General features: G+C 33.3%; 10 protein-coding genes across 10 annotated transcripts; 6 read left to right on the top strand and 4 right to left on the bottom strand.

Annotated features, from left to right (window-relative positions):
* Nucleotides 1-2,058: 2,058 nt before the first annotated feature.
* RPD3 (histone deacetylase RPD3) lies at nucleotides 2,059-3,360 on the bottom strand (the record flags this gene model as incomplete). The annotated part of the gene is made up of 1 exon (XM_064859519.1): nucleotides 2,059-3,360. One exon carries the CDS (start codon nucleotides 3,358-3,360, stop codon nucleotides 2,059-2,061), a length of 1,302 nt encoding a protein of 433 aa, XP_064713762.1.
* Nucleotides 3,361-4,382: 1,022 nt separating this feature from the next.
* Nucleotides 4,383-5,150, top strand: RRP40 (exosome non-catalytic core subunit RRP40; the record flags this gene model as incomplete). The annotated part of the gene is made up of 1 exon (XM_064859518.1): nucleotides 4,383-5,150. The coding sequence occupies one exon, from the start codon at nucleotides 4,383-4,385 to the stop codon at nucleotides 5,148-5,150; it is 768 nt and encodes a 255-aa protein (XP_064713761.1).
* Nucleotides 5,151-5,540: 390 nt separating this feature from the next.
* On the top strand, nucleotides 5,541-7,718 carry PPM2 (tRNA methyltransferase PPM2; the record flags this gene model as incomplete). The annotated part of the gene is made up of 1 exon (XM_064859517.1): nucleotides 5,541-7,718. The coding sequence occupies one exon, from the start codon at nucleotides 5,541-5,543 to the stop codon at nucleotides 7,716-7,718; it is 2,178 nt and encodes a 725-aa protein (XP_064713760.1).
* A 391-nt stretch (nucleotides 7,719-8,109) lies between these two features.
* On the top strand, nucleotides 8,110-9,354 carry LEM3 (Lem3p; the record flags this gene model as incomplete). The annotated part of the gene is made up of 1 exon (XM_064859516.1): nucleotides 8,110-9,354. The coding sequence occupies one exon, from the start codon at nucleotides 8,110-8,112 to the stop codon at nucleotides 9,352-9,354; it is 1,245 nt and encodes a 414-aa protein (XP_064713759.1).
* A 715-nt stretch (nucleotides 9,355-10,069) lies between these two features.
* Nucleotides 10,070-11,356, top strand: ARG8 (acetylornithine transaminase; the record flags this gene model as incomplete). Its single annotated transcript, XM_064859515.1, has 1 exon — nucleotides 10,070-11,356. The coding sequence occupies one exon, from the start codon at nucleotides 10,070-10,072 to the stop codon at nucleotides 11,354-11,356; it is 1,287 nt and encodes a 428-aa protein (XP_064713758.1).
* A 792-nt stretch (nucleotides 11,357-12,148) lies between these two features.
* On the bottom strand, nucleotides 12,149-12,778 carry CDC33 (translation initiation factor eIF4E; the record flags this gene model as incomplete). The annotated part of the gene is made up of 1 exon (XM_064859514.1): nucleotides 12,149-12,778. The coding sequence occupies one exon, from the start codon at nucleotides 12,776-12,778 to the stop codon at nucleotides 12,149-12,151; it is 630 nt and encodes a 209-aa protein (XP_064713757.1).
* Nucleotides 12,779-13,221: 443 nt separating this feature from the next.
* On the bottom strand, nucleotides 13,222-17,205 carry RTC1 (Rtc1p; the record flags this gene model as incomplete). The annotated part of the gene is made up of 1 exon (XM_064859513.1): nucleotides 13,222-17,205. One exon carries the CDS (start codon nucleotides 17,203-17,205, stop codon nucleotides 13,222-13,224), a length of 3,984 nt encoding a protein of 1,327 aa, XP_064713756.1.
* A 464-nt stretch (nucleotides 17,206-17,669) lies between these two features.
* On the top strand, nucleotides 17,670-19,220 carry BSC6 (Bsc6p; the record flags this gene model as incomplete). Its single annotated transcript, XM_064859512.1, has 1 exon — nucleotides 17,670-19,220. One exon carries the CDS (start codon nucleotides 17,670-17,672, stop codon nucleotides 19,218-19,220), a length of 1,551 nt encoding a protein of 516 aa, XP_064713755.1.
* Nucleotides 19,221-19,537: 317 nt separating this feature from the next.
* On the top strand, nucleotides 19,538-20,941 carry PFS2 (cleavage polyadenylation factor subunit PFS2; the record flags this gene model as incomplete). Its single annotated transcript, XM_064859511.1, has 1 exon — nucleotides 19,538-20,941. One exon carries the CDS (start codon nucleotides 19,538-19,540, stop codon nucleotides 20,939-20,941), a length of 1,404 nt encoding a protein of 467 aa, XP_064713754.1.
* Nucleotides 20,942-21,482: 541 nt separating this feature from the next.
* Nucleotides 21,483-22,103, bottom strand: MED7 (mediator complex subunit MED7; the record flags this gene model as incomplete). The annotated part of the gene is made up of 1 exon (XM_064859510.1): nucleotides 21,483-22,103. One exon carries the CDS (start codon nucleotides 22,101-22,103, stop codon nucleotides 21,483-21,485), a length of 621 nt encoding a protein of 206 aa, XP_064713753.1.
* Between the last annotated feature and the right edge of the window lie 345 nt (nucleotides 22,104-22,448).

The raw sequence follows: 22,448 nt of genomic DNA, 5'->3' as shown, positions 1-22,448 counted from the left end.
ATTTAAAAGTCATATAAGCTTAGAAGATGAAAAACAACGATTAGTTTGTATTTGTTTTCCTTTTACTGTATGTTGGTATTTCAAATGAATATCTTTCCAGTTGGCTATGAATTATATACTATTTATCTCAAATTCAAATTTAAACTATCCTAGTATAAAATAATTGAAAAAAAAATTAAATATATATATATGTAAAGGAGATTGTATAGAACAAATATTTAACCTTACTTACCTAATTCATTATGCTCAAATATTTCAAATAATCTTATATATATCTATGGTAAAAAAAGAGAAATAAAAGCAGGTCTAGGCTTATCTTTATGAAAGAAAAAACGTTGTATGTTATTTCCAGTTTTGTTCCTCGTCATTCAGCTTTGTTAAATATTGAACTCTCTGTATCTTCTAGATAAAATTGGTTTAATTGTTACTTTTTTTATGTCTACATAATATCAGCAAAAAAAATGATGATTATTTGTAATGAGAAATTTTTTATGACATGGCAAGAAAATTCTACTGTTTTCATGTCTGAGTACCTGTAGATAGATCTAATATTATTTATTTAAGATCATCTCTTGTATTTATTAATAAATACCTTCGAAAAGTATGTTAATTTTAATCCCTTTATATAAATAAAGATCCTAATAGTATGAGAAAATGATTTGACAGTTCATTGTAATATGTACTCTTAGTTTAACATCCTAGGTTAAGGCGCTATTTCAAGTTACATGCTAAAATGGGTATATTGATATTATGTACATTATATTCACAAATTAATTATGTAAATCTTGTTTTTATCATTAATATTAATTTATTTCTCAATTAGAACCTGACAGGTACATAATAAGAATGATTATGCTTACAATTGCCTCTGTCATAAATGCTTAATAATCAGAGGTTTCTTAAATAAGTTTCTCGGTAATATGTAAGTAGTGTTGAGCTGGCAATTTTTCAAATACATTTAAAGCTTATGATTTAAGTTTTTGTTGTTCTGAGTTCCTAATTTCATCATTCAACGTTAACTATATGGTATATACGTGAGGATCTCTGAATATGACTTTCTCATGCATAATTTTTGTTTTTTCAGAATTTAGATGTTCCTTATAAAAAGTTACATTTGTTCCTTTAACAAAATGAAATTACTTGAAGTTATAGAAAAGTTAAAATGGAAATTATCATAATTCGTTTAGATAATTATATTAGGTAATTTCTATACAATAGTTGATAGAAATAGGATTTTTTTTAGAATAAAATATACAAACTAAACAAATATTTACAGATTTCACTCAATAATATACTGGATAAGTGTTGACAATGAGCGTCTTTATTCATTGGGTATATAGGAAAAATTCTCAATATTATATTAAATAAATTTAGTATACAAAATTATAATAAAGTTCTTCACTTTCTTTCTCTATATACAACATAAAAATAATAATATACAAAGATTGTAAATAAGATAAAAATAATGTATGACGAAATCCTTGGCTTTATATATGTTAACATTCAGCCATTTTCCTCTACGAACAGTAAGATATTCAATAAACAAACTCAATAACTTTTGATGACCTCTCAACAATTATTACTCAATAATTTATCGTTTAGTGTCTGCTAAAATCTTATTGTTCTATCTATTTCATTATAGAACATTTTATTTCAACAATAAGTATCAATTACATATGATTAAACTTCTATACGCCTACTTAGTTGATTTTCAGGTGTTCATGGATGAAAATCCGCTCATTATATCAATATATTTATATATAATTAAGAATTTTCATATATCATATTTCTTAGTTTATTTACATTTTTTATATATATTATCATTTCTATCTTGTGTATAAAGAGAAAGAACAAAGAACTTCACTTCAATTTTTAATATTATTAACTATAATCGGGAATGTGTCCAACTTACCAAATACTTACAAATGCTAATTCTCAACAAAAAAGGAAAAAAAAAAGATATCGTAACTTCATTCTATTTTAAAATAATAACAGCAATAATAATTATACTAAAAAGAAAAGAAAAAGTTGGATACGTTGCTTTAAATGCTATATCTACTAATAAAACTCATTTCTATTTTCTACTATTTGATCTCTAGCATACTGGGATCCACCTTTAGTCTCCTTTGCCTCCTCTGTGTCTTCCTCTACATCGCCAGGATCTTCTCTATCCTTAGGTACATGATTTAATTGTACACTTGGTGCATATTTAGTATGCTCTAAGTTTTTGAAGATTGACGTTAGAATATGATCTAGATATTCAGGACTATTGACATTAAACATGTTTGACGGTCTAACGTCTAGTTTATAATCCGGTCCATAATATTCATAATAATCGTTATATGGCAATTCAGAATCCAAAATGACATTATTTAGCAGACCTGTTTCGAAACACCATGTTCTTGCCACATTTCTCATTGTGTAACCACCACCACCTACCACCATCATTGGAATGTTGAAGGATTTAACAAAATTGACACAGTTGGCATGTCCTTGCATCGATAAATTGAAACAACCTAGTCTGTCACCAGACAAAGAATCACCACCACATTGTAGGACAACAGCGGAAGGTTGGTACCATTCCATAATTTTGCTTACTACAGGCTCGAACACTGATTTATAAGTTGCATCATCGATCCCATCTCTCAAAGGTACATTCACGGCATAATATTTCCCTGAACCTACACCTATATCTCTTAATTCACCCGTCCCAGGGAAAAATTCACCATACTTATGGAATGAACAGGTCATGACTCTATCTGTTGTGTAGAACGCCTCTTCTACACCGTCACCATGATGTACGTCGATGTCTATATAAAGGACTCTTGGGTGGTATCTTAAGAGTTCTATGATACCAAGCACAATGTCATTTAGATAGCAGAACCCAGAAGCTTCAGATTTTTTAGCATGGTGCAAGCCACCGGCATAATTGATGGCGATATCACACTTGCCTCTATTTAGTCTAGCAGCACTCTCCATTGAACCACCACCGGATATGCTACAATATTCATATAAACCATCAAACACTGGACAATCATCACCAACATTAAACTTGACACTCTCCTTTTTAAACATTTCTAAATTATCAGGAGTGATACGGGACAAGAAATCTATGTATTCGTCTGTGTGAAACTGGCACATTTCTTGTTTTGTGGCGGGTTTGGCTCTATAGATCTCCATTTTCTTATATAGACCGTAGTTCATGATTAGAGAGTGAGCCATTCTTATTCTGTGTGGTTTCATTGGGTGGCCTGCCCCATATGCATAATTGCCTACATCTGCATCATAAAAATATGCTACCCGTTTTTTTTCGTTTGGTTTCACAGTGATTGGATCAAATGGTTTAGCTTCATATACCATGGTGATAAAATGTGATAGATTCGAGAATTATATAAAGAGAGAAAAGGAGAAGGGAACACCTTAGTTTATGTGCCTTTATATCTGATCTATGTTATAAGAAAGAAGAAGAAGGGAAGTGTTCTCTTTTACACAAACAGTTGTATGTATTTCTCTCTTTCTTTCTCTATATCTATCTGTTTCTCTCTTTTTAATAAACTGACAGATGTTCTGCAATAAAAAATTAAGAAAAAACAAAAAACAAAAACAAAAACAAAAACAAAAAACAAAAACCAAAAAACAAAAAACAAATTCCGCTGTTGCAAGAAGTGGCGGAAAATAGGCGGAATTTCTCAACAGGTTTTACATCAACCCTAACAATTAGGGATAATCAAAATGAGGGTTGAAACAATCATTCCGTCTTTTCCCCTTTTCCCACCACTAAAAAGATTAGGGTTAAACAAAAATAAAACAAAATAGTGTGTGATGCTTTAGTATAGAAGAAAATCTGGAGAACTATAAAACATTACGACTAAACAAAAGACAGTCTGGAAAGAAACTCAGCAATTATAACAGCACTAGTTAACTACAATGTTTATGATTAACGATCAGTACTAAAGAAAAAAAAACAAAATAAGGGAGGGGGTTATTTTATTGGTGTCAGTGTTACAAAATGCTGCTATTTTTTTTATTTTTATTTTTTTTTTTCTTTTTGAATTGTTTCTTCTGAAAAATATTCAAAGTTGACAGAAAGAAAGAAAGAAAGAAAGAACCCAAAAAGAAGAAATGCCCTCTAAAGAAAGAGGAAGTAAAGCACACCTATACAGACAAGAAACTACTTTGAAAATCTGTCTGACAACTATTTGTCTATCATTCCATGCGTATTGTGTTTACCTACTCTTAGTGTGCTTTCTTCTACACTCTTTTTTTGTCTAGTGGTGGTTGTTCTATAGCAATAAAAAGAGTTATACAAGAAAAAGAAAAAGAATACCTTCCCCCTTCCCAATCAGCTTTTATATAAGATAGAAAAAAAAAGAAGAAAAAGTATGTCGGTTTCATTAGACTCGAGTTCAGTTACTGTAAATGATCCAAATACATACAAATTGGTCTTACCTGGTGATAAATTGGATTTAAATCCGGAGGTGCCCATTACTCTGGGTCCGGGTGTATACTGCGACCCTAAGACTCAGGATATCATCCCTGTAAATGCAGGATTAGAAAACGTGCAATTGAATTCAAGAGGGAACAACCAACTAGTATATATAGACTATGATTCAAGGAGATACATCTGTGCAGTAGGGGACTTCGTCATTGGAACAATCGTTAGTGCATTTTCAGATTCTTATAAAGTGGCTCTATCAAACTTCTCCCAAACAGTCTCACTCTCCTACATGTCTTTCCCCAATGCTACTAAGAAAAATAGACCCACTTTGAAGATTGGTGATCTGGTATATGCAAGAGTGCTAACAGCTGCAAAGGAACTAGAGGCAGAGATCGAGTGCATGGACTCTTCTACTGGTCAAGATTCAGGGTTCGGTCTCTTGGAAGATGGTGTCTGTGTAGATGTGCCTCTGTCCTTCTGCAGAAAACTTCTGTTCGATGATCAATTCCCTCTGCTACGGATGCTATCCAAGTTTTGCAAGTTCGAGGTTGCTGTTGGTGTCAATGGTAAAGTTTGGGTGAAATGTGACGACATAAAAAATACCTTGGCTTGTTATAGATCCATCTTACAATGTTCAAAGAGTTCAATCAATCAATATAGTCAGATCATAAAAAATCAATTCAAAATATTATCAAATACAGTAGATGAATAAGAAATACACACACCCACTTTTAGTTTCCCCCGATCTATCTATATACATTTATGTTTGTTTTATTATTCTTCGTATAGTAGTGAGCTAAATAATCTTTTCTATTTTATTGTACTTTTTTTTTCTTTTTTTTTTTTCTTTTTTTTTTCACATAAGTTGCTCTGTGAAGCAAAATGAAGAGTTTCACTGTTTCGATGAGCTCTAAAATATCTTCAAAAGATACAAATAAGTTATATGGTTCACGTATGTTTACATATTTATACATGGCTATTCTATTACTAAATAGAAAGAAATAATCTAATGCTATAATAATAACAATAATACATTCATTAGAAGTATCAAATAAGTAAAAATAGAAAAGATTTGCTTTCATTCCCAGCTAGTATATCAATTATGGACCCACTGATTAACCCTTTATTAACTGTTGATAAACAGACAAGAAGGGAGAAGTATCCAGATTTAGCTGTCCAGAGTACAAACAACTCCTCAATTGTATCTAAAAGATCTGTTGAATCAATATATTACCCTAAATTTGACAATATCAATAGAAATAAATACACTGGCGAACTATTGGAATATCTCAAGTTTTTTGTCCCCAAGTTTGTTAACAGATCCCCGTGTATTAACAGAGGTTATTGGTTACGGCTACATGCAATTAGATCAAGATTGGATTCTATATTGTCTGACCAAGACTCAAAACTAGTCATAATCAATCTAGGCTGTGGATTTGATCCTTTACCATTCCAACTACTAGATTCACAGAATAAATCAAGTAGTAAATATCAGGATAGATGTATATTTTTAGATATAGATTACTCAGATCTCTTGATGAAAAAGATTCAAATAATATCAAACAATGCTCTGTTATCTGATATCGTTGGTACAAATATGGAATCTTCAGACAGTAACAACAACAACAACAACAATAACAGTAATAGTCACAATGATAAGCCGGATCGATTTACTTCTTCTAATTACTTCATTAGACCTTGTGACTTGAATGATACCAAATCGTTCTGTAAGTTATTGCTGCAATCAAAAGATGATTTACCCTTTCTATATGACAATAATAACACTAAGATCTTCATTGCAGAAGTGTCTTTGGCTTATATGAAACCGGAATTATCAGACGAAATCATTAGAATAACATCGCAATTACCACAATCACACTTTATTATTTTGGAACAATTGATCCCTAAAGGTCCTTATGAACCCTTTGCAAAACAAATGTTGAAGCATTTTACAAGCAATAATTCTCCATTACTATCCGTAACCAAATATCAAACTTTACAATCTCAGATAGATAGGTTTAAAAAATTGGGTTATGTGAAGAGTAATGCCGGTGACATGTTTCAATTATGGCACAAGTTGCCTTCTGAGATAAAAGATACTATTGAAAGTATTCAACCATTCGATGAGTTGGAAGAATTTCACTTATTCTGTCACCATTATATATTAGTTCACTCAGCAAATGATCCAAATTTCACCTTTCGCGATCCTTATTTATTTGATAACAATGAATGTATACGCAGGACACATAGGGATCAGAATAATGAAAAAATACCTCTATTCAATACACCTATAACTGATTACAGACCAGCCTATAATATATCAATAAAAAATAGCATAATTAAGAGGACATTTGGAGCGTCTACCTCTTTAGATGAGAACAGAATATTATATTTTGGTGGTTGTACACCATATAGAGTTAATGAATTATTATTAATAAACCTAAATAACAATGAACTCACCGCTATCGAAAATTCAACAAAGGAGAATGTTCCTTCACCAAGAACTTGTCATACCTTTGTTAAATTACAGAATCAGTCAAATACGTTTCTTTTAATAGGAGGAAGAAATGCACCGCATAAACCATATAAAGATGTTTGGTTGTATGATTTTGAGAATAGTAAGTGGGAACAACGTATGGATTTACCAGAACCAAGGTTTAGACATTGTAGCGTGGCTTTACCAACAGGAGAAGTAATTGTATTTGGCGGTCAGAAATTAAAAGATACAGATTCGTCTTTGTTACTATATGATCCTTTACCAAATAAATGGACTGTCCTGGACAATATAAGTGATCCAATACCAAACTTGATATCCTCATCAATGGATTTTAGAAAAGGCACGAACAAACTAGTAATTGCAGGTGGATATGATCCAAAGACAGATAATATGTCCGATAATATATATATCTATGATGTACAGTTAACCGACAAATCCAACAGATGTAATCTTACCCAAGTTAAAGTAATCTCTCACCCTTTTTTCCAAAGATATGGATCTAAATTGAAATTTATTGACGACTCCAAGATTGTTCTTGTTGGAGGTACGTCTTCATCAGATTTGTTTGATGCTTCATCGTACATCATAGTGGTTGATATTGACACAGAAAAAGTTTATAGTATAAGCATCCCATCAAAGATATGGCAAGAGACTCCCCTGATGTTTGTTGGCTTTGAACTTGTTTGGGAACAAGAGAGTCGAAAATTGACCATAATAGGCGGCGGGGCTACCTGTTACGGTTTTGGGATGGTGAGTAACAGTACTTTGACAATCCAACTGTGAACATGTTAATACAGCATCAGTATAGTCTTATATACTGTAGATATCTGCATAGATCCATTCTTTAAAATGTATCTTTTATTCCCCTTCCAGTTCCTCTTATCCTTTTTTTTTTTTTTTTTTTTTTATGTGTTGAGTCTTATGAATTTTATAATAATTAATCTTGTTATATTTTACTTTTATTTTATTTTTCTAGGTTGTTTTTTTTTTTTTTTTTCTTTTTTATCTTTTATGTTTATTTTTATTTTCTCTTTTTAAGAAGAAGGTGAATCACTAAAAATGAGTCTTAAGAGTTATTTTATAGGGCTAAGAGTGGGACACACACCCTTGGAATGGAGTAAGACGTTGGAAAACTTTGGTTTGGAACAGGTTAGAGAACTTGCATGGATTAATTATGGTGAATTTCAACTTAAGTCAAGTGGGAGCCACTTTCCGTAAAAGAGATAAAGACCCTTTGAGTAATGGCCCAGAAAATGAAGTGGAAGAAGATGTTGATGCCTCTGAGTTTGAAGACGACGAAGTTATACCTAAGAAGGTGAAAAATAGAAGACCCCGGGAAGATGCTTTTACACAACAAAGACTGGCTTCTATCAACCCCGTGCTGACTCCAAAAACTGTGTTGCCTCTATATTTGATTGTGGCAGCTGTGTTCGTTATAGTCGGTGGTTGTCTGCTATCTGTTGCATCACATACTGATGAGCTAGTAATATATTACCAAGACTGTGTTACTGCAGCACCTACTGATTCCTTTGGAGACATGCCGGAGAGTCATTACAAATATGATTTCCATAAGAATAAAACTTATAATGTAGCACCACAATGGAGATTTGTAGATGATAAGTCTGATGACTCCAGTGAACGTGGTACATGCGAAATAAGATTCCATGTGCCCGAAGATATTAAGAAAACTGTCTATATTAATTATATTCTTGAAAATTTTTCACAAAACCATAGACGTTACGTGTTATCCTTTAGCGAGGATCAAATAGTTGGCAAAGCTGCTTCATATTCCAGTATCCATGATACGGCAGGCATTAATTGTAAACCTTTAGCTCGTCACAGTAATGGGAAATTGTACTATCCGTGTGGATTGATAGCTAATGCGATGTTTAACGATACTTTCCCCATGCAGTTGACTAATGTGACGGATACCTCCAAGAACTATTCCTTAACAAACAAGGGTATTAATTGGTCCTCTGACAAGAAAAGATTCAAGAAAACGCGCTACAATTATAGCCAGATTGCACCACCGCCATATTGGGAGAAGCGTTTTCCAAACGGGTATAATGAAACCAATATCCCTGATATCCATGAATGGGAGGAATTCCAAAACTGGATGAGACCATCAGCATTTGACAAATCAGCAAAGCTGATCCGTAAAAACAGCAATGATACGTTACCTGCGGGTGAATATCAAATCGATATTGGTTTACATTGGCCTGTCACTGAATTCAATGGTAAGAAAGGGATATACATTACACATGGATCAAGCATTGGTGGCAAGAACACGTTTTTGGGTATAGTTTATTTGATAGGTGGGTGTATATGTGTGGCAATGGCGTTGGTGCTATTAGCATCCTGGTTCATGAGTGGTAGAAAAGTGGCTGATCCAAACAGTCTTTCATGGAATCAACGTTAAGTCCATTCTTTTTTTGTTTCCATACATACACACACACACACACATATATATATATATGCACATAAATACATACATACATATATTTGTATACTATTTATTGGAGGCTGTGCTATTATTTGAATAGGTGTCTTGATACGAATCAAGCAATTGAGGTGATGAGGCCATATTAATACAAATATCATTATGACTGTTGTTTGTTTTTTCTGTTTTTTTTTTTTTTAACTTTTTTTGGTGTGGGAATCCAGAAAATTCCAGTAAACTCACACATCCAAGAGGTTACCCTCCAGCTCGCTATATGAGTCACTTAACGGTCATTTTCCTGTTGTTCATTGTTTCTGTTCTATTGTTCTTGCGCGAAAAAGAAAAAAAAAGTGAGAGAAAAACTTTTTGTCTCACTTTTTTTTCCCAAAGAGCAAAAAAAACAAAGACAGGAAACAATAAGCCGAGACTTCTTGTGTTGATATAAAAAGTGACTGTTAAGTGCAAGCAACTGCGACGGGCGTCGTTAGCCCCTTCCTTTAAGTCTCTTTCTTTCTTGATGTCTCCTTTTTTTTTTTTTTTCGTTTTTGTTGTTTTGGTTCCTTGGCATCGAGAAATGTTTTTACAAGTCATCGATCTGGATTAATCCCTATAAGAGAGCTCTCAAGTGTCTGCATCTCTATCGCATCTCATTAAATAGTATTACTAGATTATCTCTTTTTCCTCCTGTTGCATCATGTTCAAGAGATCTTTCTCCAAATCTGCCCTAATTAGAAACTCCATTCTAAAGGATGTCCTTAAGGACGCCCAATTCCAAGTCACAACTTATGCTAGACCAAACGACTTATGTCTCACAAGAGGTCTGAACGCAAAGTTGTACGACGACGTAAACGGTAAAGAGTTTATCGATTTCACCTCAGGTATAGCCGTCACTTCCTTGGGCCATTCTAATCCTCAAATCGCACAGATTCTCTATCAACAGGCCAACAAGTTGGTCCATTCCTCCAATCTATACTATTCTGCCGAGTGTTTGCAACTAAGTGAGAAGATTGTCGAGCTCACCAAGCAATTTGGGGGCCAGCATGACGCTTCAAAAGTGTTCTTATGTAATTCTGGTACCGAGGCCAACGAGGCAGCTTTGAAATTTGCCAAGAAACACGGTATCTCTAAAAACCCAAAGAAACAAGGTATTGTGGCATTCCAAAACTCTTTCCATGGCCGTACCATGGGCGCCTTATCTGTCACATGGAACGCTAAATACAGAACACCATTTGGCGACCTAATACCAAACGTTTCCTTCTTAAGCTTAAATGATCAATTGACAAAGCTTCAGGACTTTATCAAAAATGGTAGGGACTCAATTGCCGGGCTTATCATCGAACCCGTTCAAGGTGAAGGTGGTGTCTTGCCTGTCCCCGTGGACACCTTGGTTGGCTTGAAGCAAATCTGCGCAGAGAATGACGTCATCGTGATCCATGACGAGATCCAATGCGGTATGGGTAGGTCTGGGAAATTATGGGCTCACAGCTATTTGCCAAAGGAGGCACATCCAGACATTTTCACAATCGCCAAAGCACTTGGCAATGGGTTCCCAATCGCTGCCACGGTGGTCAATGAAAAAGTTAACAGCAGTTTACAAGTCGGTGACCATGGCACCACTTACGGTGGTAATCCATTAGGTTGTGCAGTCAGCAAATATGTCCTTGATACTATTGCAAACCAATCTTTTCTGGAACAAGTTAATCAAAAGAGTCAACTTTTCTTTGACCGTTTGGAAAAGATCAAAAATAGATTCCCAGAACATATCAAAGAAATTAGAGGTAAAGGTTTGATGATCGGTGCTGATTTCAATGAGTCCCCAGCTGCTGTGGTCGCTAAGGCAAGGGAATTGGGTCTCTTGATCATCACTGCTGGTAAGACTACTGTTAGATTTGTTCCTGCTTTGACAATTGAAAATGAAAATATTGAAAAGGGTTTAGACATCTTTGAAAAAGCTGTTGAAGCTGTATACGCCAAGAAATAGGTAGAAAGAATAAAAAGAAAAAAATTAAAAAAAAAAAGAAAGAGCAAAACAAAACATGGAAATGTGATGATTATCATTTAATTTAATGAGATAGAATGTATATGTTCTGATCCTTTTTTTTTATCTTTTTTTTATATACTATCCATTTTTATATTTCAATGTTTATATAGAAAAAATGAAAAATAAATAAATAAATTAATAAAACCTCCATTTTATGACGTATGAGTTATTTGTGATTTCAGGTGGTTTTGTTTCCCGTGTACAGAAGGATAGTCATCTCTATGAATTTTGTTGTAGTTTTGTAAAATCTCGTTTCTAGACTATCTTCAATACCATTTTCAAATATTTCCATTCAAAAAAAAAAAACTATAAATAAAAAAAATAAAAATAACAAAAGAAATATGATATAAAATAAACGCAAACATTGTACAATATAATGTACTATTATATATACTTTTCTTTAGTTATATAAAATTTTAAATTAATATTAAACAACAAAAAAAAACAATGTGAAAAGTAAATTAACAATATTTCTACTTTGTAATGATTGAAGATAATTTATGTGGATAATATATAAACATAAACGTAAGATTTGGGGAATATTTATCGGTTACAGTTGTTGCTTATTTTATTTTTTGTTTCGTCTATTGGAGGCGAACAAATGTAACTAATTATACTGTACCGATTCGAGTGCATAGATAGGAGGTAATATAAAAAAAAAAGAAAAAAATAATAACAATAACATATACTTCAAATGGTTGTTATACAGAACTACTTCTCTTAATATTCAATCTACAATACAATGGAAGGTTGAGCAAATCTATCATTTGCGCTAGAATGTGGGTAAAATTCAAGTAAACCATCGTCTTCGATCTTTAAGACTTGCTTGAATCTGGCACCGATTTTGGCTAATGGTTCCTTGTCGCTAGACTTGGTCCATAAGGCAAACTTGTTACCACCTTTTCTAATACTTAAGACAACACCGTTGATTTGGGAATCTTCTTCATCAATAGTTTCACCAATGACAGCCAATAAAGTTCTTAACCATAATTCGTCAATTTCAGTACCCTTGGCTTTGATTTGATAGGACCACTTACCACCTTTAGAGTTGGATTCGTCTTCCCATTCTGGTCTAATGTCGTTACGGAAAACATGATAGTCAGACTTCAATGGTAATTCATGTGGTTCTGGAATGTTTTGGAAAATGGCCCAGAACTCTTCAACAGTTTGGAAAGTAGTCACTGGTCTTAAAAGATCAGACCAAGATTCAGACTTGTCCACAGCTGGCTTAGTGTACCATAAAGTCCATTTGGTATTCAAAGGATGTTTGACTTCGAATTCGGTGGCATCAGATAAGACTGTCTTTGGTTCTTCACCAACGGAAACGTTTTCTAATTTCTGAGCAACTTCTTCAACAGACATGGCGTTCTCTACTTCAGCTTCTGGTCTCTGACAGAAAACAGAAAAACACAAAAAAAAGATTCACAAGAGTTTAATAGACATAGTGACTAGAATAGACATTCTACTAATTACTACTAACAACTGTTAATATTAATCTAATCAAACTCATCAACCAATTCTATTTTCTATATTATCTTTTCTTCTCTTGTTAAATTTTTTTTTTTTCAAAGCTTTCAACCAATAGTTTTATCACATGGTACGAAATAAAAGTGCGGGTCACAAAAGCTGGTGTCACAAATGTCCTAAAAGGGTAAAATAATAGGAGTATAAAGATAAAAATAAAAATAAAAATCTGAAGCAATAATAATTTGTGACATGTGCCAGGCGATTGAGAGGAAAGAATATTAATTTTATGTATATACCAAATCTCTATATATATCTGATTTTTATGCATTATTTTGATCTCATAGATTTAATTCGATGTTACAACCTGCTGGACATGTATCCATGTTCTCATCCAAAAACCATTCTTGGAAGCATTCAAAATGTCCTTCATGACCACATGATAGTAGAGCTATAGATAGTTTTTTCATAGGTTTTTCACAATACACACAAAGACTATTTGGTTTCTTACAATTGTCACAGTACCAATATCCAAATCTTGTCATTGGGTCAATGTCAATACCTATTTTATCATCATTATCACCATCATTGCTGTTATCATCCATGGCAATCTCTCTCTCCTTTCTGATATTTTGGTTGTTTCTCTCTATCGTGAATCTTTCTTTTGAATATTCATTTATTAAAAGTTTATGGCATTTGTCACAGTATATTTGTATAGACGAAGAATGCCCAAAACTACCCCCTATTATATCATCCCAGGGACATGCCTTTAATAATGCAGTAGCTATTTCAAATGTTTCAAACCTGTGCAAAATAGTTACAAACTCTACTAAACTGTTTTTTACTACCTCTTCAGGGAGAATGTCGTAAATAGTATGAAACAATAATAAAATGTTCATTCCAAGTAGAGTATTCCCAGATTCTATGGCTTGCTGGTATAATTGTTTAATTATTGTAGCTGTATCCCATGGTGGCATACAAACATCTCCACCTTTTTCGTGACTGAACATATCCCTGTCATATAAACAATGTTCATCAGACGATGATCCTATACTACCATTTTCCAAAAACTTGTCTAATAACACCTGATTCTCCACTTCATGTGCTGAACCCATATGTGATAAAATTTTACTCGTAAATGGATCATGCAAATAACCGGATGTAACACTGTGAAATGAAGAAAGTTTACTCTGTGGACTACTATTAATCACTGAAGGTGCATAACGATTTGACATAGTTTCATCTACCAATCCAACTAAATGTCTTCTGTCATTCATGAATGTGTCTATAAATGATAATCTTCCTTGTCTTCTCTTTAATATAGGCATTCCCTTTCCATTGTAAATATCACCTGCACTTTGTGATATCAAAGATTTATCATTTTTTACCTCCAGATTATTAACTAAACTTTTCTCATCATTACTATTTATCTTTTGTGTTTGATTTGTTTCTTGAGATAGCATATTAGTATCATTCTTACTGGCTTGAAGTTGCTTTTGTAAAGTAGACACAGGCTTTCTCTTCAGTTCTTTACTATCGTCATGAAGTGCTTGCGGTTGTTCCTCAACTAAAGAAAGAGAATCCCGTCCAACACTGGCTATCTTGGAACTATAGGGGCTATCATCTGAAAAGGGAGACTGGATATATCCACTATCAATAAGTGATTCCTTCGAGGAATTTTCACTTTGCTCCTCTATAATAATGTTATTTTCATCCAATACATCCATCTTTTTTAAATCCCAAAATAAAGTATCTCTTATGACAATCCACGCTTTAAAAGTTGATATATCTCCAATATCTGAATAAACATTAGCATTGTGATTAACTGCTGCTATTAATTTTAATAGTATTTGTATCTTTTCTTTTCTATTGATATGTGGTTTTTGTAATGCTTTTGACAACATACTAGTTTTTGTGTCCTTTTTCTTTGAATATAATTTTGTTGGAACATGAGAGACTAATTCAGAATCGTTACCACTGCTCATGATTGATTCATTTTTACTTCTTAAATGATCTGAAATATCAGTTCCTGTTTTCTTACTTTCAATCCCAAATTGACTATCAAATAGAGAAGAACGTCGTTCATCATTATTTTTATTTACCAATGCAGTCCATGTAGCGTTTTCTGTAAATCCAAATTTCTTCATCAAATCCTCCTTTTTTCTTTCATCTTCTGTTTTAGTTGAATCACCGTCAGTGGAAAGCTCGTTTCTCATATTCTTCTTCTCATTTTCAAGTAAAAAATTTAATTTTCTGACTAAGTATTTAAATGTTTCAACCGGCATTTCCTTAAAAATATTAGTTTTTGTTTCAACCAGTTCTTTTTGCATTCTAGACAATTGCTTTTGTCTCATTTCATTAAAAATGTAAGGTAAATCCAGTGTAATAACATATGGAGATTTTTCACTAATTTCTTGTTTTGAGGGGCCAGATTTCAAGGAAAAATTTGTATTGGAATTATATGATTTTGTAGACAGTAAACTTTTAGAACTATAGGTTGCTTTCAATTTTGGTGGTATTTTATCACTAGTCGTAATTGAGTTATTCATTTCAAGTGTATTGATTATTCCAGAAGACGAGACTACAGACGATGGATTGGGTGAAATTTCCTTTCTAGAAGGACGTTCCCACTTCAATGGCGAGACAACTTTATGAGCTTCTTGATTACTCTTATAAGATCCAACTTCTTGATCAATGTATGTAAATCCATATCCTTCAATATCCCTCCATGCAGTACATATTTTAGGAAGAGTTTCTAAAACTGTAGGTTCCTTAGACAAATCCCAACCATTTACATAATTGTTCCTGTCTATGTCAAACAAAATATTCGAGTCCCACCATACTAACCCAACAGCAGAAGCAGATGTCTGTAGAATATGTTTAGGGATATACCTTCTAGCCAACGAATGAATGGATACTTGTGCTTCGTCACCCATGCAAGATATCGCTAACATTGAATTATAAACATTTTTATCATAATATGGACGGAATTTTAACTTTGTGATAGGGGAACCTATGTTAATTGTAGTCTCGGGGTATATTACCGCTAAATTGGAGGCTGTGTTATTATTTGAATAGGTGTTTTGATATGAATTAGGCAATTGAGGTGATGAGACCATATTAATACCATTATCATTACTGTTGTTATTGTCATTAGGCTTTTTATCCCCAAGATACCAAAGAGAACATTTCCCATCTCTGCCACCAGATACGATATAATCTTGATGGGGATGCCAGTTTATACAAAGACCTGGACCTGTATGAGCATTTATTTTTTTTTCAGGCTGTGTAGGCTGACGCAAATCAAACGTCAAGATAGCACCTGAATCATGAATCGAAGCAAATTTGTATCCACCATGACTTTTCATTTCTCGAGTCAATTTATCGTCATATGAGGCGAAATTGTACCCAGGCATCCATTTTGTATCTCTAATAGATCCAAATGTGCTGGTAATGTTGATGTCACAACCACTCGATCGTTTTTGGGCACTATTAGATCTTAGATCCCATATTTTAAGACAGCCATCTTGCCCTCCACTTAAAATTAGATGTGGGCGAATCATGTTAAAATCAAATCCATTAATTGATCTAGTATGTTCAGCAAACGATTTTACTATAGCCGATTCGTAGCTTTGTCTCTTAGAGATATCATATACAGATATAATGGTGGAATTACTACATATGGCCACATGATTTGTATATTGTTGGAATCCTGTTTTAACATCTGCAATGGTACTAAATTTAATGGGTCTTGATCTTTTGGATTGCAAACTGTTACATTGAGAATTGTAAGAACTGATAATATCATGTGTACAAATAAGAGAACGATCTTGCGTGGAAAACTTGTAATAACCTAGATGTGATTTTCCAGCACATACAATCGCACACGCCTGTGGATCATGAATAGCATCTATACTAGCTAATTCCTTCTTAACCTTAACTTTATATAGAAGACCAGAAGAACTGCTAGTACTGGAACTTTTGTAACAATTGCTTTCAATAGGCTCCAAAGAATTAGACCTCCATTTCTTAGTTCGTGAACTATCAAAAGCATTATCGTTTTGAATATTGCCATCTCCACTTAGATGGATAAGCCCCTCGTGTGAAAAATAGCTCCCTATATGGGACGATCTCATCATCAATTTTGGCCTATTTTGGACGCTAAAATAAAAGGATCCTAACCCAGGAGTCCCTACCAAACCAGCAGAGTTCGATGAAATCTTGTTACCTGAGTAGTGAGAGAAATTATATTTGTTGCCTGTATCTAACCTATTCGAGGGTAACACACTCTTTGTACCATGTTTCGATATCGAGTCTACAGCCATTTATAATATAATAATATGCGTATATATCTGCTTATTTGAGTTAAGAAACAAAATGCAAAACAACTTCACTCAAAAGTGGTCCAACTCTACTGTTTATATAGCCAACATATAAACATGGTTTTTTTCTAATAATAGGTATCAATAGACATATACAACAGTAAACACATCTACACAGCAAGAGAAAGAGAGAATTATACAGATTTTCCACGATAATTCACTACCCTTCTTTCTTCCTCGCTATATTATCTCTGTTTCTTTGATGTAGAAAATTTCACAAAGTTCAGTTTAAAGTGGATGCAGAAAGACTGCAACAATTCTTAAGAGATGATGAGGAATTGGAAGTCGCAGAAGAAAAAAGCAATGGAAGAGAAAAAGCAAATATCTATATGTCATGAAATAGAAGCTGGAAATATCAGTGTGGACAGATATCTCTGTAGTTAAATAAATATAGTGTTATAATCGTGATGGCCGGCTCAAAACATATTGAATTATCCAACTTGGATGTTTTAACGACAAATAAATCTCTGGAAGACCTGCATGATCCATTAGAACAGGGTATAAATCAGGATACTGATCCTTTGATAAGCGGAAATAAAATAGTTAAAGATAATGATAATGACACCGTTACTGGGAAGATACTTGTTAATTCTGAAGAAAATGAAATTGAAAATGAACAAGAGGAATTTGTAGAAGTATGGAAAAGTGTCCAGTGGAAGGGAAATCAAATTCAAGTGTATCCACTAGATTATCAACAATACAGTATAGTGAAGTGGCAAGTCATAGCGTGTTTAATTATGTTCATAGTCTTTGGGTTCAATGACCAAAGTATGGGTGCTTTGATCCCCACGTTGGTAGAAGAATATAACATATCGCAAGTTAAAGCGTCTAATATCTTTTTAATTCAATTGATAGGTTACACATCAGCATCGTTGTTAAATGAAAGGATCCATTCAAAGTTTGGTATGAGAGGAGGGATGCTTATTGCTGCTTCTATCTGTATTATATTCTTCGTTATTCTTTCATTAAAACCATCTAGTTTTATTATCTATGCATTTTCTGTGTTTCCATTGGGTTTAGCCATTGGGATCTTAGATGCTTCGGGAAATGTTTTGATTGGTAATTTATTGGTCCATAAAAATGAAATTATGGGTATTATGCATGCTATCTATGGTGCAGCCGCAACCTGTACACCTCCTATAGTAACCCACTTCGATAAATGGGGACATTGGTCCTTTTTTTTCCTTATTCCATTGGCTCTTTCCATCATTGGAATGATTATTATCATTCCATCTTTCAAATATGAGACTGCCTTAAAATATGATTACATATGTAATACTGAAGACAATCAATCTGAGAATATTGATCCTAACAGCAACAATAAAAATAATGAAAAGGAATCGTTCTTTCAATTATTTCAAACGCCTGCAATTTGTTTATATTCCATCTTCCTGTTTGCATATTTAGGTGCAGAAATTAACACAGGTGCATGGTTCTTTACATATTTACTACAGACAAAATCAGAAGACAGAATCAAGATGGCATATATCTCTTCCTCATTTTGGATAGGTCTTACAAGTGGCAGACTAGTGCTAGGGTTTGTTACAAAAAGAGCTTTTGTTAATGAATATAGAGGTGCACGTACATACTCATTGTTAACTCTAATATTTTATACCTTGTTTGTGTTTGTTGGGCTGATCGACAGCACGTCAAACTTATATTTTGGAGTCATGTTTATTATCATGTTTGCATGTGGGTTCTTTATTGGCCCACTGTTCCCATCTGGGAGTATTGTAGCATTACGAGTGTTGCCTGCAAGATTGCATGTCAGTGGAATAGGTATTGCTGTGGCATTAGGTGGTTGTGGTGGTGCAGCACTGCCTTATCTATGTGGGATACTACTTCATATAATGGGAATCCAGTACTTCCCTTTCTTATCTACAATTTTAGTCGCATCCTTCACCGTTGTATGGTTCCTTTATCCAAGATATATAAAAGATCATCCAGAATACTTGTAAACAACGGTAATAAGAGTGTTATAACAATACTTACAATAACAGTTTACTAAGTTTATTTTCTTCTCCCCTTTTAGCTACCTCATTCAATCTCTCTACATACATTTTCTATAGAATATATACAATCTTTATTAATGAAAAAAAAAAAAAAAAAAAACAAATTTCAGATTTTGAAGTAAAGTGAAATTACTAAATTTTAATAGTGTAGTAAAGAACCATGCCCCAAGAGATGGTTAATTTGTTATGAATTGTATTTACATGATCCTTAAATACTAGCATAATTGTTTATATAAGTTTTTAACAACAAAGTGTCACAGCTAATGGATACTTTTACTGCTAATAATAATGCCAGTCAGGGACCAGATGGGTCATCTACTCTGAAAAAATACATTTCTCATAGAAGAACAGTGGATGCGACTTCACCATTCAATAGACTATATTATCTAAAGAGACATGGGTTATCTATACCGACTATCCAACCGGAGACATCATATACAGTGGATATCTTAGCACCTGATCAATATAAAGGAAATGATCGAATCATTAATTTAACAAGCAAATTCACTCATTTAAGTTCAAACAAAGTCAAGCATGTGATTCCTGCAATTCGTTGGACTCCTGAGGGTAGGAGACTGATAGTGGCCACATACAATGGGGAATTTAGTCTTTGGAGTGGAACTTCATTCAATTTCGAAAGTTTAATGCAGGCACATGATTCTGCAGTCACTGCTATGGAATATTCGCATGCTGGTGATTGGTTAGTTAGTGGTGACTCAGATGGTACCATAAAGATATGGCAGCCGAATTTTAATATGGTTAAAGAATTGGACTCTGCACACACAGAATGTATACGTGACATATCCTTTAGTAATAATGATTCTAAATTTGTCACTTGTTCAGATGACAACATATTAAAGATATGGAATTTTAGTAACGGTAAAGAAGAGACTATTTTGAAAGGCCATCATTGGGATGTGAAGAGTTGTGATTGGCATCCACATATGGGACTGATTGTATCAGGATCGAAGGATAATCTGGTGAAACTGTGGGATCCAAGATCTGGGAACTGTGTCTCCACACTATTAAAATTCAAACATACAGTGTTAAAAGTACGGTTCCAGCCAACTAATGGTAATTTATTAGTAGGGATTTCCAAGGATAAATTTTGTAGAATTTTTGATATTCGATATAACATGAAGGAATTGATGACTGTCAGGGATGAAATAGATAACATGACCCTGCTATGGCATCCAATTAATGAATCTGTTTTTACTGTGGGGAGTTATGATGGATCTATCAAACACTTTGATATTTTACAAGATATGGAAAAACCATTACATGTTATTCCATATGCCCATGAAAAATGTGTTACATCTTTATCTTATAATGCGGCAGGAAACATTCTGGCAAGCGCAAGTAAAGATAGAACTATTAGGTTTTGGACAAGAGCAAGGCCAGTAGACCCTAATGCCTATGACGACCCAACTTATAATAATCATAAGATTAATGGTTGGTATTTTGGTATCAATAATAATATTAACGCAGTAAGAGAAAAATCAGAGTTTAGGGCAGCTCCACCTGCATCAAATAGTGGTACACAAGATAGTGTCAGTTCATCTACATTACATAATGAAGTGCGGTCATCTAATGAAGAAAAGACTGTCAATGGTTTACCAGGTTTGAGTCTATCTTCGGGTGCCGGTGTATTGCCTGGGTTAGGTTAAATATGCATGTATATATATATATATAGAAGAGGAAAATCATACAACTATGAATAAATGCTAGCAAAATTATTATATTTATTTTCTCTTACGTGGATTTCTCTCATTTTATGTATGCAATATTAATATATAATATTTAGGAATTCGATTTTTGTTCTTAGAATACAGATCAACTTATATTCTTTACTTTTTATATTCTTGAATTCTTTGCGCATTTTTAAAAAAGAACAGACATATTGGTGTCATAAGTAACTTTGTCGCATATTAAGTTTGTATATTTCTATAGCAAATTATCCACTGTGATTTGTGAATAATAGAATTAGTGAAGCACTGGTTTTTAAATTGAATGATTATCGGTCCTTGAATGTGATCTAACCAGTTGATTCAATCATTAACTAAAGAGAGGCAATTATTTTCAATAGAACAAAAGGGAGAAGAGGAAGAAGAAAATGACACTCTTCAATTTAATCTCTTATAACATTACCCCAGAAAATTCTCTCTTTCTTATTATTTCTTTACAAAAAAAAATGTTTTTGGTTATAGATTATGTTAAGGTTAAGGATTCTTGAATTTGTTTCAATTTTTGTTTCACTTGTTCACATGTAGCTTCGATGTTTTTGATTTCTTCCTTTTTATATTCCAGCTGCTCCTCTAAGAGCATAATTAACGATTCTCTCGATTGATGGGGCCTGTATTCATTTAATAAATGGTGTATATTAATTAGAATGGTCCTAATATGTTCTACTTTTGGTTCGTACAAGGGTGGATTTATACTTAGGATTCCAATAAGTTCTAAATAATTTAATAATAAAGACTTTAGCAATCGTCTTAATTCTTGTATCTTATATTGATAATTAGTGACTTCTCCATCTTTGGCACCTATATACAATTGGGTAATCCCCATGGTCTCCAAATCGAGTAATTGATCTTTAATCTGCCAAACACTGCCAAAGGCTCTATAATGTTGGGATTTGGGCATCTTTGGGGGGATTAAAAACTCCAATTCATTAGTAATCGGAGGCTCATCTTCGGTGGTTTCAACAGGTGTGGGTCTCTGTTTCATGTACTCTGGTAATCTTTTAACATTTTCATCGGTGAAAAACTTTATATAAGGTGGAGGAGAAGGGTATAAGGAACTTATTTTATTAGAATCGTTCGATGCCATCTTTAGGCCTGTTCTTGCAGTTAATGGTGTTTTCTTAATTGTATTAAATGAGAAATAGAGTAAAGTGAAATAGAAAAGCCAAAATTAATATTATACCATACAATTGTATATATCGACAGGAATCATAACACTTGTTGGTTTTTTACTCAATGTCTTTTCTTTCTCTTCCTGCAGAATAAGCACTACCCCAGCTAATGCTTTGATAATTAAATGTTTCTCTTTTAATTCTTCTATAAACATTTTTACAGTGAACTAACAAATTTTTTTGTTTTTATTTTTTATTTTATTCTCAACTTCTTGGTTTAAATCCCCGAAATTTTAATATATCCGTTTTACGTCCGCAAT

This window comes from Arxiozyma heterogenica, assembly GCF_036370985.1.
Source record: "Arxiozyma heterogenica strain weizmannii chromosome Unknown scaffold_25, whole genome shotgun sequence".
In the NCBI taxonomy this organism is placed as follows: domain Eukaryota; kingdom Fungi; phylum Ascomycota; class Saccharomycetes; order Saccharomycetales; family Saccharomycetaceae; genus Arxiozyma; species Arxiozyma heterogenica.
This window is presented reverse-complemented; position numbering and strand designations above follow the sequence as displayed.